Raw genomic sequence first — 16,657 nt, 5'->3', positions numbered from 1 at the left:
TGAGGCAGAAGGGAGAGGCAGTCCCTCTTCTGAGGGAAAGAGGCTGACAGCAGCTACCAGCAGCCTCTCGTCAGCTCCTCCAGGTCCCGGTGAGATGGGACTCAGCCATCCTGACTGACAGCTAGCACACCGGCTGGCTGGCTAGAGCCTGTGTGCCTGCGTGGGGGTGCTGCCTTCTGGACATGGAACTTCACACTGTCTCTACCCAGGGGGTCACGAAGCCCCGACCCTTCCCACCACTGCAGATATCACCTCTTTGTCCTGGCCTCAGACACCTCCTCCTTCCCTTCCTCCTGTCACAGGCTGTCCAACCTGCCCTTGCCCTGTCCTGATTGGTTTACCTATGGTCTCCTGCTACCTGCTTTGGCCCCAGGTAAAAGAAACTCACTTAAAGGGCAAGGGTTGGTCATCATTTTTTCTTTAGATCTCCCTTGGCAGCTATCCAGGCCCCCACACTAGGTGCTCAAGACAGATAGGTGGCTTGCCAGTGAGACAGTGTCAAGGTGGCTCTCTTATGCCAACCCACCTGGCTGGGAGTACAGCTGTCTTTAAATGAGTCAGTTATGGGTACTGGAAGCCTTAAAAGAAAAGAAAAAAAAAAAAAGGAAGACCTACTCTATAGCCCAGCATTTCCACACTTCAGAGCAAATCCTGGGGAAATAACTGGTGTGGCTGGCAAAGGCACATGGTCAAGGAGCTCATATCCACAAAATACGCTCATATCAACAAAAATGTCCAGCAATGTCATTGAATGAATCTGGCTTCTGCCCCTACCCTTTAGGAATCAGAAAGACGCTGGTGTGAATTCAGACTCACATATACATAGCGCTTGAGTGACTGTGGACACATCACTTAACATGGCTAACCCCTGATTTTCTCACCTGTAAAACAGGGTTAATCAAACCTACCTCCATAGGCTTACAGTGAAGATGAAAGGATATGAGGCAACGAGAGCTCTTAACATGACCAAAGAGGTGCTCAACAAACACCAGCTTCCTTTCCAGTCCATAGGGAAGCAGCATAAGGTGGGGGTGAGCGCAACTCTGCCCCTCCAATGTACTCGACCCCTCCACTACTGGAGGCCAAAAGGAGGGGAAGCTGGAGGGAGATATAAAGAGTGAGCGATGATCACCCCCATTCCTCTCTGAGTGGGGAGCCATGGCACAGGGAAATTCAAGATGACATAAAAACCCCCAAATCCCATCTCTGGCCTATGAAGGTACCGGATGATATTGTCTTACCATTTCAATGTTATTCATCCTCAGTTGACATCCAATCGGGTTTGCAAGCCCACACAGCACGTCGTGATGAGGCAGCCCCATAGGCCATATACACAGTAGGAGGGGGCCATCCTGCACTTAGGCCCCAAACAAAGGCCTGGCCAGGCCACAGAAGAGCCAAGGGGGAGAAGGTTATACACAGATGCTGGGGCAACAATATCCTGTGGAAATGAGGGGGTGTTCCTTACCTTATACCCAAGGCGGGCCGCCCGCTGTAGGAGGGTCTCGCCAGCATTTTTGTTCACTATGAGACGACGAGCCTCTGGGGGAATCTGCCGGGCTGTGGGTGACTCGGAGGCCTCCTCTGGGCCAGCACTTCGGGACTTAGAGGGTGTGCATGGTTCTGTGGGCTTTGCTGGGGTGGGAGATTTGGGAGGGCGTGTCTTCTGCTGGCTCCAACGCCCTTTGCTCTGGAAAGCAGAGACACAGATCAGCACAACTCACCTCCGCATTTCTACCCAGCGAGCAGATGCAGAATGGCTCAAGTCCTCAACCCCGAAAACCAAGCAACAATGAAGGGATTGCTCACAGAGCTCGAGGGGATATGCCAGCTTCTCTCACACACTCTGCATGCCTTCTTTACCTGCCTTGATCCCCATGTGTTGAAGTTTTTAACTAGTCACCTCGATAAATAAGCAGAAGCAAATTCTCAGGGTGAAGAGAGGTGGAGACAGCTCGCTGTGATGGAAGAGGCACAGCTGTGGAAGCCTTCACTCTGTTGCAAAAACCTTCCCGCAACATCCAACCCTCACCAGGCTTTCCCTACCTCCTAGCACACTGTCCCCCTGGATCACACTCATGCTCACCTGGGCTGGTGGAAAGTGCTCAGGCTCTCGAATCGAACAGACCAGCTTTTGAATCCTGCCTCTGCCAGCTACTAGCTGCAAGACCTGGGGCAAGACCCAACTTCTCAGAGCCTCACTTTCTCCCCAACAGGGCCTTTGAGATAATGAGCTAGAGCAGCAACAGAACAATGCACACAGTGGGTGCTCACGAAACATTACAGTCCTTTCCTCATGAATGACCCGTGCTTGTCTCCTTTCTTCTCCCATTTTGAACTGGAATGTCCAGAACAGGTTCTCGTGTCTGGCACACCATGGTTTACTGAGTCCATAGGGGCAGGTTATTTGTCTCTTTCAGATGAGAGGAAGGAACTTCAGACAGAGAGGAACTATGTTTGAGGAGCTGTACTCAAGGAACCAGACCCAAGGTGCTTCATGTTCACCTGGACCTAAGTTTGATGATGAGATTCTAAACTTGGAGTTAATGCCGTAAGTGGACAAGACTTTGGGGGAGCCATGGCAGAGGAGGGTGTGACTTGCACGTGGAAGAACATGAATCACCGGGGGGTCAGAGGACAAGAATGCCTCCATCAGACTCTAAGATGACTGTATTGATCCCCACCTCCTGATATTCATGCTCTTGTGTAGTCTGTTCTGCACAGGAGAAGGCAGAGATGATGGTGTGTGACCTCCAAGGCCACGGCCTAAAAGATAATGTGGCTTCTGCTTTGCTCTCTTTTGAATCACTCATTCAGGAGGAAGCCAGCTGCCAGGTCATGAGGATAGTCAAGCATCCCTTAAGAGGCCCAAGGGACAAGCAAAGGAGGTCCCCCACCAACAGCAAGCCTCGACTTGCCACCTATGTGAGGGAGCCACTCAAGAAGCTCCTCTAGCCCCAGTCGAGTCTTTGCATGAATGGAGCCCTGGCTGACACCATGACGGCAACCTCATGCATGGGAGACCCCAAGTCAGACACAGCAAAGCTGCTCTTGAATTCCTGACCCCGGAAACTATGAAATAATACATGCTTATTGTTGGGTTAAACTGCTAAATCTTAGGGTAGTTTGTTGTGAAGTGCAATAGATAACTAGGGAGGGCTTCCCAGGTGGGTCACTGGTAAAGAATCTGCCTTCCAATGCACGAGACCCACGTTTGATCCCTGGGTCGGAAAGATCCTCTGGAGATCTCCCCTGGCTACCCACTCCAGTATTCTTGCCTGGAAAAATCCCATGTATAGAGGAGCCTGGTGGGCTACAGTCCATAGGGTGGCAAAGAGTCGGACACGACTGGGCAACTGAGCACAACAGATAATGAATACATCCTACTTACCCAAATCCCCGAGAGCATCAAGGGCTCCCTTAAATCCTGTTGTCTACAACACTGTAGTCCCCACTGCCCTTTTTCTACACACCCAGAACACCTAGTCTGAATCACATAATCCAACGCCTTATGTCTGACTGTCAACTTCCTTCTGTTGTTTCATGGGCAAGTCTGGCCTCCCCTGCTACATTTTAAGCTCCCTGGGGTTAGGGTTCATATTGTCGTCATCTCTTTTGTTCCTTACAGCAATTAATTTGGGGTTGGGCATGTCACTGCAACAAACATTTGTTGACTTGATTCAAGCCAGCTATACATAGAGCCCTGGGCAGCCAAAAGAGTTGCCTAGAAAGACACGAAGCTGGGAAAGAAATGGCACCAGGGAAAAGACATTGACCCAGGGCATTTGTTTCCTCTGGTAAATTGCAAGAAAAGAGCTGCTCTCTATCCACATCCAAAAGGGCAGAGAGGTATACCAGCTAGCAGGAAGGCCCTGGCTATGAGGGTAGAATGTGGCTTTTTTGCCAGGAGGACAGAGGTGTACAATGGCAATACTGGAGGATGCTGGGTAAAATGCCCAGGTTGTTGCTAAGCCAAGTGAGGAGCCAAAGGGTGATTCCCATCAAGGGGCCAGAGCTGGCAGAGAAAACGGAGGCTGCCAGAGAGAGGGAGGAGCAAGACCCCCCCTGCCCTGCCCCCCTGGCTTGGAGCCCCTGTGGGAAGAAGCCTTTGGCTGATGCGCCAGCTTCAGTGTTGCAGGCACGTCCCCGCCCTCCCCCGCCTTGCTTCTCACTACAAAGCACTGTGCCATGGGGGCAATTGGAGCAGGTGGTGGTGACTGGGAAAGAAAGAAAGGCGGGAGGGAGAAAGGGAGGCCCTGGGAAGGCACAAAACCTCTCTGGGAGAACATTTCAGTGGACACACTGCCTGGCAGAACTACCAGACAGAAGCATCAGCATGTGCTGCTGAGTGTCAGGTGGCTTGTCACCTTTGTGTGGGATGGAGTCACGTGAGTGGGAAAGAGAGGGGGATGAGGACGTCCACCTTCCACCAGAGCTGCTCCGGGTGGCAGCATCTCCCTGCCCAGCCTCACCCTACCCCAGTGTCACCTGAATGCAGACAGAAGCCACCCATTCACAGGGTGGAGGCATATGGAAAGGGTAGGGGGTGGAGGTGCCCCAGGGGCAGCCAGGCCTGCCTCATGCCCCAGGTCTGTCACTCAGACCACTGAGTAACCTCGAGCAAGTCCCTGAACCTCCCCAAACCTTGGTTTCCTCACCATAAAATGAGGACAAGAGGGCCCACCTCTGACAGCTGCTGTGGGAACTGAGTGATCGTGTGAGCAGAGCACCTGGCCCAGAGCAGATGCCCCGATTCCTGCCTTGGCCCCTCCGGAGTCTCCAGGAGCTGGCCCTGCTACCTGGCCTTCCTGTGTCTCTGTCCCCTCATTCTTGCCTTGGTCTGAAGCTCAAGGGTTTACACCAAACTCAGAGACAGCACTTGACCATTATCAAAGCCTTTCGCATCCATTGCCTCCTTTGTTCCCCTAAGCACCCTTGTGGGATGGAAAGGCCTGGAAGTATCATCTCCTTTTTTTTAAAGATGAAGAAATAGGCTTGAGCACTTTGTTTGCGCTGAAATCAGATTCCAGAACAAGGACGGGGGACTTGAGCACTTGGGTCTCCTACCTTTTGCCAGTGCCACTCATAGACCCTGCTCTAGAGCTAGAAAGAGCCATTAGAGTCACAACCACCTAAACCAGCCCAATACGACCTTTTGATTTTTGGTTGTCAAGACAAACACATATTACAGGCATACATTTGAACATGCGCCTCGCATCTCTCAAACATCCTTGCACCTCCAGGATGACGATTGTGTGATTTTCTTTTTTTCAATTGTATAGTATGGAACTGAACACCAATGCCATGAACATGAGAACCCAAAGAGACATCAGTTTTAAACAGGGGTTCTAGTGCCCTTGCTTGGCTATGGATTGGTAGGCACTCATGAGAAGCACAGAAACTGAGGAGTGGGGTTGGGAAAGTACAGCATGACCAGTCCAAGTGGAATTCCTTCAGCCCCACCCTCAGGCAACCTTTGTCTGGAAATCAACATCCTTGCTTCTACAAATTGTTTTCTACCTTGATTGACTCAGAAAACTTCCTGATTGGTTTCCAGTGAGTTAAGCCCAGACAAAAGCTTCTTGATTGGATGTTAACAAGCTATTCAGGCTAACATTCTGCCATATTCTCTAACTCTTCCCTAACTCTAAGGAGATCCAAGGATTGTTGAGGCAAATTCATCCTGGGCCAAACTCTACAGTTTGTAGATGCTTATTATTAGCTCTGACTTCAGTTCCATTCTTCAAATCTACAGCCCAACCCTTCTAGAATCAGTTTAAAACACTATAATAAATATGAGTTAATTCAATCGCCCTATGCACTCACTCGGGCTTCCCTGGTGGCGCAGACATTAAAGGATCCGCCTGCAATGTGGGAGACCTGGGTTCAATCTCTGGGTCAGGAAGATCCTCTGGAGGAGGGCATGGCAACCCACTCCAGTACTCTTGTCTGGAGAATCCCATGGACAGAGGAGCCTGGTGGGCTATAGTCCATGGGGTCGCAAAGAGTTGGACATGACTGAGAGACTCACACTTTTACTTTTTCTGTTCATGCACTTACTCACTCACTCAGAAGACTGTTCCTCAAGGAGCTTATGGGAAACATGCCACCCTAGCCCAGTCTCCAGCCCCAACTTCCCTGGCTGATAACATACCTTTGCATCTTCTGAGACCGTCACCATGTGCTTGGTCTTGCACTTTCGTTTTCCTGATGGCTTTTCTGAATTTTCAAGGCAGGCTGGCTCCTCAAGGTTATTTGGGAGGAAACCATTTGGTGAATCTGAGATCCCCTGGGCTTTGTTGGGCAAGAGAAGGTTCCTGTTCCGGAGGCGGTGCTCTGGGCTCTGGGAGGAAGTCTTCTGCTTACGGGCCTTTAAATCTGCAGGAAAGAATGGATGTCAGGGAAATGGCACACAGAAAAGCAACGCCTTCCTCTAAACTGAATCAGAGGACTTTGGGGATTAGAATCTCAGGACAAAGTTGTGTAACTATTCCCTACCAGTATCTCGTGCGGGGATGCCTATTCCACTAGATGCTTCTCGAACAGACACTGTGCTTCTACATCAATGTCCCTCCCCTCCAAGCAGAAGACAACTCCCAGCCTTGCTAGCAGGGGGCAGCCCATCTGGCTGTCCCAAAGATGAGGGTCTATTTAAAAGGAAATCAGAACTTTCCCAGCATTTCGCCCCTTTGTCTCTTTCTCCACTCCAATATGAAGCAAAGCTAGCAGCTCTCCTGCAGTGAAGCATGTAGTATACTAGGGGCGAGTAAACGGGAGAAGGCATCCCTCACAGCCTTAGCCCTACCCGCCTGTCTGCCCTGCTGGTCTCTCTCCAGGCACTCAAAGATCAAAGTGGCACAGAAACTCCCTGAAACCAGAAGCTGCCACGGGCCAACTTAACAGAGGGGCAGTCACAGAAACCTGCTGCCCTTCATAGCTGGAAATCAAGTCACTGGGACACACTGAGCAACATCTCTAATTCTAGTCATAGCTCGCTGAACAGAGCACATTCCAATTTCCAAAAGGCCTGCTGGGAACTCCATTACCATGAGCTTCATCCAGCAGGGTCAGTCCTAAGCCCTATGGGGTTGGGCGGGACAGATTGAGTTGATCCTTATCTCTTAACATGACTGTTACATGGCATGGCCACTAGCTGTGTGGTTGCTGAGGGCAGGTCATAATCTCCCGGAGCCTAGTTTCCACGTCTGTAAAATGAGGAGGATAGAATCCACACCACCCTTTTATAAAGTGTAAGGCATCATTACTGTGTTATTTAACTGTAAGCTTTTAGGCAGGACCATGCCCATGTAGTCTTTATCTCCCTGCCAGGACTGGCCACCATGCCTAGTGAACAGTGAAAGATGACTACGTCTCTGAAGTAACTGCAGCCTCAGTTTCTCCAAGTTGTGAAATGAGGGGGTTGTACAAGATCTAAGAGTTCTCAACCCGCCTCCCTTGACCTTGGCTTCTCTTACGTGTGACATTGCCAAGGGCAGATCTAGATGGAGGAGCCACCATCACAGCATGAGGAATTCTCCACAGGTTACGCACAGCTCTCAAAAGGCCAGCTGTCACAGCCCCCCATTCTCCTAACTCTCCGTAGTCCACCAGTGGGTCCCCACCTCTGCCTAAGAACTGCTGTGCTGCTGTTTACAATAGCCAGGACATGGAAACAACCTAGATGTCCATCAGCAGACGAATGAATAAGAAAGCTGTGGTATATATACACAGTGAAATATTACTCAGCTATTAAAAAGAATGCATTTGAATCAGTTCTAATGAGGTGGATGAAACTGGAGCCTACTATACAGAGCGAAGTAAGTCAGAAAGAAAAATACCAATACAGTATATTAACCCATATATATGGAATTTAGAAAGATGGTAATGATGATCCTATATGCAAGACAGCAAAAGAGACACAGATGTAAAGAACAGACTTTTTGACTCTGAGAGAAGGCAAGGGTGGGATGACTTGAGAGAATAGCATTGAAACATGTATATTATCATATGTGAAACAGATCACCAGTCCAGGTTTGATGCATGAGACAGGGTGCTCAGGGCTGGTGCACTGAGATGACCCTGAGGGATGGGATAGGGAGGGAGGTGGGAGTGGGGTTCAGGATGGGGGACACATGTACACCCATGGCTGATTCATGACAATGTATGGCAAAACCACTACAATATTGTAAAGTAATTACCCTCCAATTAAAATAAATTAAGAAAAAAGAACTGCTGTGCTGGATGGCTTCTAATGGCACTTCAAGCCAGCACATTATCAACCAGGCCTTTTAATGTAACCAGTTTGGGCTGAGGCAAAAGAGGAAGGAATAGAAGCAAGTCTTGTGAAGACCTCAGGAAACATGGGGAAGCCATATTACAGCATTCAATGCCGCAGGAAAAGCAGCAGCCCCTTCCCCATGTACTCAGGGCAGGGTAGGCTCTGGAGTTTATGTGACACTGGTGGAGCACCCTCATGGTAGCACCGAAGGGAACTGAGAGCGAAGGTAGCAGGTATGTGAGTGGCAATGGTTCTTCTCATCCCCTCTGCAAATCAAGGAGAGACCCAAGCCCAGGATGAAAAGAAAGATCATGAGGCTCACACAGGAGTTGTCTTGTCTAGTTTGGTCTCTGCCTGACTCTCTGATGTCAACCTGAAAGAGGGTAGTAATAGGAGGAATTGGAGCTTCTGGAGAAGAGAGATGTTTGCCAGGCAATTCCTTCAAGAAGAGTTCGCATCAGATCTGGAGAAGATCATAGGCCAAAGCCAACAGACTCAACTCAAAACCTGTAGACACACACACAGAGGGAGAATGATCTGGTTTCCAAACACTGGAGGTGACCCCACAATCAGCAGGATGCCTTGCCAAGTGGCACTCCCATGCTCCTGGAGGTAGTTATGTTGAAGCTGTCAAGAGTGCTGTGGTGATACAAAAGTAAAGTGAAGTTGCTGAGTCATGTCCAACTCTTTGCGACCCCATGGATTGTAGCCTACCAGGCTTCTCTGTCCATGGGATTTTCCAGGCAAGAGTACTGGAGTAGGTTGCCATTTCCTTCTCCAGGGGATCTTCCCAACAGAGGGATCGAACCTGGGTCTCCCACATTGTAGGCAGATCCTTTTACCGTCTGAGCCCCAGGGAAGTGGTGATATAAAAGCTCCTCTTTATCCTAACACAAGTGGCTGAGGCCAACTGCTTGACAACTCACTCCTGACCAATCCATCCTGGCTCTGGCAGAAAAATGGGAAAGTCATCCCCACTCTCACACGGATGACAAAAACTGGCTCAATTACTCTCTTAAGTGTGGGGATAGATATAATATACACCTCTACTTAAACAGGGCCAGAGATGAGGGTTAGCCTTCTTGGCATTATAGCAAACCCAGAATATACTACCCACGCCAACATGGTTGTTCAGTTTTCACTAATAATGAGATTGCAGATATTTACTAGCAGCTCAGGATGAATACATTATAGGAGACAATCAATTGTTGCTTCAAGGGCAGAGGTCAGAGAAACAGAGTGAAAGACAGAAGTGTTTTAACTGAACCCAGAGATGTGCTTTTTGCTCATCTAGAAATCCACTACAGGAATGGGCCTGAAGAGCACTTAACAGAACAAACTGGTATCAGCCTTGGTGACAGTCTGTGCCTCCGTGATTGCGTATCATAGCATCTGATGTGGCCAAAGAGAGCCTGGTGTTCTCCTCGGGCTCCCCACTTTTCCAGCTCAGGTGCAACAAAAATGATGCCACCTTGGGTCATGTCAAAGCTTCACTCTGCCTCAATAACCTTTGTGGCTTTAATCAAGAAAGCCAAGTTGTGCCTGCCTCTATTTGAACTTCTTACATTGGGTTGAGGAAACCACTGTACTTCTTTTTAACTTTAGGGGCTGAAGGCATCCCAGGAAAGGCAGCCAATGCCCTCTTTCTTCTTGAACTTAGGATTTTAGGAGAGAAAACCCAACCTCCCACGAGACCCGACTCCCTCAAGCCAACCAGAGAACTGCCTGGTAACCAAGGACATCACTGTGGCCATGCCCACATGTTCAGATTTATACACACACACACACACACACACACACAACTGGAGGGCTTGGGCATACATGTCCTCAGCTCATCTGCAGGTCAGTGGGAACTCATTCAATCTCAACCCCAAGCCAAGACCTTGGGACTGCAGTTGAGTGACCCCCTCTGGCAGCTGGGGATCATAGCACCAGGTTTCTCTGGGTGCAGAGGCCTTTGGCAGGTGGAGAGAAGGCAGAGGTGGGAGTACCCACGATGCCTGAGGGTCCCCAGAAGCTGGAGTCACCGTGGCTTGGGGACGGGTGACAGCAGCTGCCTGGGGCAGCAGCCCCCAGCCAGCCTTACCTGCTCTCCCTTTCCGCCGCTGCTCTTCCTCCTGCTCCGTCAGGTACTCCCCAGTCTGGTATTTTCGGCTCTTCTGCCGTCTCCGTTTCTTCCTCTTCACCAGGCCCTCCTCCTCGTCTTCCTCCTCCTCCTCATTGGTGTCCCACATTTGCCGGGCAGCCTCTGTTCTCCAGGGCATCTCCCGGGCTCGCCATAGGTGCCTGCGGCCCTGGCTCAGCAGGGTCTTATCTTGGGCATGGTGGCTGCGATACTGGGTGTCCCGCTGGGTCTTTCTCACCTTTCGACGCTTGGCCGGGGTGGGAGTCACTTCCTCTTCCTCCTCTGTGGGGAAGACTTCCTGGCATCCCATGTCACTGTCTGCCATACCAGCAAAGGAGCTACAGATGCTTCCTGCGGGTGGGACGTACAGAGGACGGTCACGCATCCCTTCAAAGGACTAAGAGTATGGTGTCGAAGCAAGTGCCCTGGATCAGGAGCTAGCAGGTCTGGGTTCGAGTTCAGGCTCTGCCAGTTATTGGCTGTATGCTCTGGGAAAGTTCCTTCACTTCTGTCTCCTTGTCTATAAATTGAGAATACTGTTCTGAGCCTTACTGACTGACCTCACAGGACTGTTCTAAGGCTCAATTGAGATAATTCACTCCAAAGCGCTTTACACAGTCCAATAATTACACAACTGTTGAGTATCCAAACCACACACCCTTCCTCATCTGTGCTGCCCTGCCACTTTCATTCATTCCACAAACTCTTAGTGCTTACGAGGTGCCAAGAGTTGTGTGAGGGGCAGGAGAGGGCCACGGGGTTTAGTAGAGGGTAAGGGAGGGCAGACTGACATGGCACCCCACCCCAGCTCACTATGTGACCCCCAAACTTGCTGACAGATCCACCCTGCGCAAGTCGAGTTGTCTCCGAAGGCTCTCAGGAAAAGTGAAGCAAGGAGCCCCTTTCCTGTCACAGCCTGGCTTAGGCCCGCCCAAATGCTCCAGAGCCAGGCCCTCTTCCCTTACATTGACCCCACCTTCTATTGAGCGGCCACAAGTCCAGGGGTGGAGCTTTCTCCCCAGCTCAGCTCCACTCCCCACCCCGCTGCAGCTGCGCTCACCGCTGGGCAGGCACTTCCTCTCCTCTCACCACCGCCCCAGGATGATGGGACCTTTCCTGCCCTCTTCTGCCACTGGCCAAGAGGCCATTTTCCTCCCCACTCCTACCCTCAACTCTGCTGACAACAAGCACAGTCCTAAGCTGGCCCAGCTCAGCGGACCAGGAGATCTGACATCGTCCTTGGAAGTGGCTCTGAGACACCATCAGTTTTCTCTTAAGACCCAGCTATTAACTCGGCAATCCCCAAACCCAACTGAGGTCAGCAGAAGAGAAATAGTTCGAAGGAATTCCCGGGTGGTCCAGTGGTTAGGACTCCAAGCTCTCACTGCTGAGGGCCTTGGTTCAACCCCTGGTTGGGGAACCACATGGAGCAGCCAAAAGAGAAGAAATGGTTCAAGGCAAACAGAGTGGCACTGGACCAAAGCTTCAAGTCCCTCAGTCAGACCACTTAAAGACAGCAAATGTCCAGCAAACTTTCCATTATACAGACCAGCCAGGGAACGCAGTGTTCTAGTCAATCTAATATTCTGGTTAATACGAATCACCATAGAGATCACCCAGGGATCACCAATTTCTAAAGAATCAAATACACTATGCTGTGTTTAACACTAAAATGGCAATGGCTGTAACGTAATGGCTCTTTGATGATTCAGAGGACACTTCAGGATTTGTCAAGGCCTCCAGGCTGTCATTATGAACCCCAATTACCACAGTGCTCTCCATGTGCTGAGGTGCTCGTTAACAGAATGTCAGATAACTGAGTATACACTGTGCCCTGCTTCTCCATTCCATTCACTTTGCCTGGATATCTGGGTGAGCCGGGGCAACCATTTCTAGCGCTGAGTACCAACTTGGAGGCTAGCAGACAAGAAGAGTGCCTGGCAAGAGCCATCCTTTCTTAGATACTGGGGGTTGACTAGTACAAATTCAGGGGACCAAGTGTGATTCTGCTGGCCCTGATGACTCAATAACTGTTTCCGATTTTGATGATGCTTGTCAAATGGGGCAAGAGGAGAGAGGCCCAAAGATTAAAATGTCTGTGCCAGTAACTGGCCCCAATAATCAAGAGATGCCAAAGCCTGGAGTAGAACCAGTTTTCCTGAGTGGCACAGGCTTTTCCTCTTTCCACCACTGGCTGCCAATAAGAGGTGTCAAATCCCTGTTCTGAAAAGCTAAGCAAATCGTCCTAAAATCATGGGCAATGACCCAGCTCCTACCCTAGGCTCTCTTGTCTCTGCAGGGAGCTGGGCATCTTGGCACAATGAATGAAATTCCCACCTCTCCACTTAGGCCAATGGCAAAATGGCTCCACCAGATTTCTACCTCTCTGCGGAGAAGTACCAAGATGGGCCTCAGCCTCAGACTCACTCACCAGACTGACTGCGCGTCCGGGTGCTGAGGACCACGGGGATGAAGTCACGGAAACTGCTCTTTGCTTTCTTCTCTAAGGAACCTGGAGTGGTGTGCGGTTTCAGGGCAGAAGGCAGAAATATCACAATCAGAGGCTCAGCACAGGAAAGCCCCCCACCCTTGCCCTGAAAGGCTCAGATGGGAAGCTCAAGGGAGGGTTTGTGTTTTGCCTGCATTACATTTATTAGCTCCCCTATGCTGCTATCAGGGCTTCCCTGGTGGCTCAGTGGTAAAGAATCCACCTGCCAATAGAGGAGATGTGGGTTCGATCCCTGGGTCGGGAAGATCCCCTGGAGAAGGACACGGCAACCCACTCAGTATTCTTGCCTGAAGAATCCCATGGACAGAGAAGCCTGGTGGGCTATAGTCCATGGGGTTGCAAAGAGTTGGACACGACTGAGCACACACACATGCTGCCACCATTTAAGTATCTCTTTTAGAAAAGAAGCTTTTCCTGGTGGTTTTTGAAAACTGAGGGTTGGGTCATTTTGGCTGACACCAAAAAAGGCAGTGTATGGCATCAATGGGCTGGCACACCACAGAGTGGAAGGCCTGGCTGCCTGGACAGCTGTGAGGCTGCTGCACCACCACGAAATTCTAACTGAGCTAGAATAGGTCCCAGAGAACGGATCTTAGGGGACTGAGCAAGGCAGGAAGATGGGAGCAGGACGCGGCGGATGGCAGAAAGCTGCTATATAAGAAGAGACTATAAAGGGGCAGGCCATCTCAGACAGGAAGGCTGTGAACACAGGCTACTATGGGCGGGACTACGCGGGCTTCTCTCTGCAGAGGGTGCCAAGGCACTATCACTGGCATAGCGCATGCATTACGTACACACCTCCCTGCCCCAAACATCCTGTATGTCCCTAAATAATAAGGGTTTAGGATTTCTCTAGCCATGCTATCTGGTTAATTTTTTAACCTTTATAATGGGAGTTTCCAAATATACCAAAGGTAGAGAAACAGTGTAAATAATCCCCCTTCGGCCTCAATCCTCATTAAAGCCGTTTCTTCTCTGAGCCTAGACCCACCACAGGCTAATAGGCTGGCTACTCAGGGGTTGGACTGACTCTTGTGTGTCTGAAAAGCACCACTTCAGAGTGTGCCTTACTCCAGCAACCAGGGTGAGCAGCCCTGCTCCTGTCTCTCTTCTCCTTCCACTTTCAGAGGTGTTAATGATCTCTCTCTCCTTGAGTGAGCAAGCCCCACTTTCCTGGTCAGTGTCAGAGGCCCTCCTCCCCGCCCCAATCTGCCATAGGGATCACCCTGCAGCCCAGAGAGAGGGCCAGGACACGCGCAGGGCCTACCTTCCTCATGGCCGTCGGCTCGTTTTCCTGGAGACTGGGACTCCGGCTTTGTTGGCTTCCGGTGCTTGTGCTTTACCCTGACTCCATTGTGCTCTTTTCCTGAATCTGGAGCCCCCCTGGGGCTTTTCTTGGTGGGTTCCTGGGGGTCACTAGGTGGCTTCCGGCACTGCGGAGAGGTAGATAGTATCAGGTCCAAGGTCAGCTTCCCATCTTAAGAATGTTCTCTTAATGTTGAGCCCTGTGCCCTGATTCTGAAACATGGACATGAGCTGCCCAGGCATGGGCTGGGGGAAGGGGCAGTCCTCTGCCTTCCACAGTGGGCTACAGAGGCTTTTTGGACCCAATCCAGTGCCCTAGCTAATCCCCATAGACATCCATATCCCACCACTTTAAACAGGTCCACAGAGTCCGCATTCACAAGCCAAATAAACACCCAAAGTTATTTGAAAAGGTGCAAAGTCAGGCCCCATACTCTATCTGAACAGCAACAGAGAGACCGACAGAAAACAAAAATGCCTCTTCTGCAAGTTGGGTGACTACATTGTTCAAATAACTTCACTGTGAATAGTATCGACATCAACAACTGAAAATAATTCTCGCATGGGCCAATTCAAGAAAAATTATCTATTTTCATGTATAAATTAATACTAGAAAAAAGATTCCACTAAGGCAAGAAAAGTCTGCCACAGGAGCCATTCTAATCTCCCCGTACTTAGGAAAGACACTGAAAAGGCTCAGGCATTTTCAACAATGCCCCCTTACACTTTGTGGCCCTCTCACCTTTTCCAAACACTCTCTCTACCATTCGATCTGTTATTCTTAACAACCCTGCAAGGAAAAGCTAATAATCACCCTTAGTGAAGAGATGAGGAAACTGAGCCTCCAGGGTAAGAGGTTAAATCATTTGTCCAGGGCAACACAGCCCAAGGTGTCCACTTGCCTCAGGGGCCACCAGGAACCAGGCCAGCCTGCAAGTTAGCTGGTGTGTGCCTGTGGTGAGAAAATGGCCAAGCTGGGACCAAGACCCAGGGGTCCTAGCACCCAGGGCAGGTCTCTTCACCTCCGTTCTCATTCCTCTCCTCTTCTTCCTTCTGGGCTTGTGTCTCCACTGACTATGCTTGGCTCCACTCATACCTACTGCCTGGTGCCTGGGACAGTCACAATGGTCGTGCTTATGCACTGTCAGGATACTCTGAGCCTAGCAGTCACATATTCTCACAAGCTCTGAGATCTCTCCACGCCATCCAGCAAGAAATAGGGCAAGAGAGGGACTTTCAGTATTGCAGTGTCCAGGGAGTGTGGAATAAGCAAACCATTTTAACAATGATGCGAGGAAGAAAGGCAGAGTGGTTTTCCCCTTAAGCAGAACTGCACACCACCTTCTAGAAGGTTATCATGACCCAGCTCCAGCTAAGGGGATGGCAGATATCTTACTGACGGAGCATCTTCAAGCAGGGGTTGGCAGGGGGACTCCACAAAGTCACCAATCCCCGTCAAAGTCCAGGGAATCCTGCTATCCCATCAACTCCTCCTGCTTCTTACCCAGTGGAGGGCTGAGCTGGGAATTCAAGTTCAGTTTCTCCCTTCACTTGCTGCAAGTTCCTACAAACCAAAGTGTTAGGAGAAAGACAGACATGGGGAGGAAAGAAGACGGGCACCAGCTGCTTCAAGTGTGCCCTTCAGGTATAGTCAGAAAACAACTCCTTCAGGTCATGGGGAATAAAGTTCAATGCACATCAATTTGAACATGTCCTATTTATTTCTGTATATCATTTTTAGCTGGCTCTTTCAAGTACAGATCATTAACCTTTACTTCCTAAGATAAGGCAAAAACAAGCAGAACAGAACATCTAGACGGGATTCCTGTCTGCATGTTCTGCATGGGCACACTTCGACTTAGGCAAGAAGTTGGGATGGTGAGGAGACCATGTAAAATGAATGTTCTGGTCAACAGAGTGTTGAAGGGTTTTCTAAAGAACTTTCCAAATGATGAGGAGACCACCAGCACCAGACTGAAGGAGAATTTTCTGATGATTCAGAGGTCCTTCAGGAGTCTCAAGGCCTTGGGGTAGGTGGTGTAGGAAACAGGAGACTATGTTGTTTCTTTTTAAAAAATAACTTTCTTTTCTTTTAGGTCACATTGGTTTATAACATTGTATAAGTTTCACACACTTAACATCATATTCCTACTTCTGTATATACTCCAGAGACTATTCTGATTCTAGGCCATACCCTGAAAGGGGCTGTTTTGAACTGACCCCTGATTTTAGTTTTGCTAATCAATGGTTTCTTCCTCAGGAAGATGGAACGTAAGAAAAGAAAGAGCCAAGATATTTGCTTTCCAGACAAATGGACATTTACTAAATCATTACAGGCAGTTGCCAAGGGCTGCTTCGAGGCTCCTGACCCTGTAACTTTATTCTCTGCTCTCTGCATCTGTCAGTGGGCCCTGTAAACTCTTCATTTTATATAGGAAAG

The 16,657-nt window shown here is 49.8% G+C and overlaps 1 protein-coding gene across 3 annotated transcripts in view; it reads right to left on the bottom strand.

The window, feature by feature from the left end:
• Positions 1-16,657, bottom strand: part of BCORL1 (BCL6 corepressor like 1) — a 58,736-nt gene that overhangs the window by 13,728 nt on the left and 28,351 nt on the right. For 2 of the 3 annotated variants that reach the window (XM_070290802.1, XM_070290803.1), the window contains 5 exons: positions 14,180-14,345; positions 12,835-12,915; positions 10,365-10,754; positions 6,155-6,378; positions 1,469-1,690 (listed from right to left, as the gene is read on the bottom strand). In XM_070290802.1, the coding sequence (XP_070146903.1) occupies positions 1,469-1,690; positions 6,155-6,378; positions 10,365-10,754; positions 12,835-12,915; positions 14,180-14,345 (1,083 nt within the window). The remainder of the gene's footprint in view (positions 1-1,468; positions 1,691-6,154; positions 6,379-10,364; positions 10,755-12,834; positions 12,916-14,179; positions 14,346-16,657) is intronic. The other variant, XM_070290804.1, reaches the window with a different exon arrangement.

This window comes from Ovis canadensis, chromosome X (assembly GCF_042477335.2).
Source record: "Ovis canadensis isolate MfBH-ARS-UI-01 breed Bighorn chromosome X, ARS-UI_OviCan_v2, whole genome shotgun sequence".
Classification (NCBI taxonomy): domain Eukaryota; kingdom Metazoa; phylum Chordata; class Mammalia; order Artiodactyla; family Bovidae; genus Ovis; species Ovis canadensis.
This window is presented reverse-complemented; position numbering and strand designations above follow the sequence as displayed.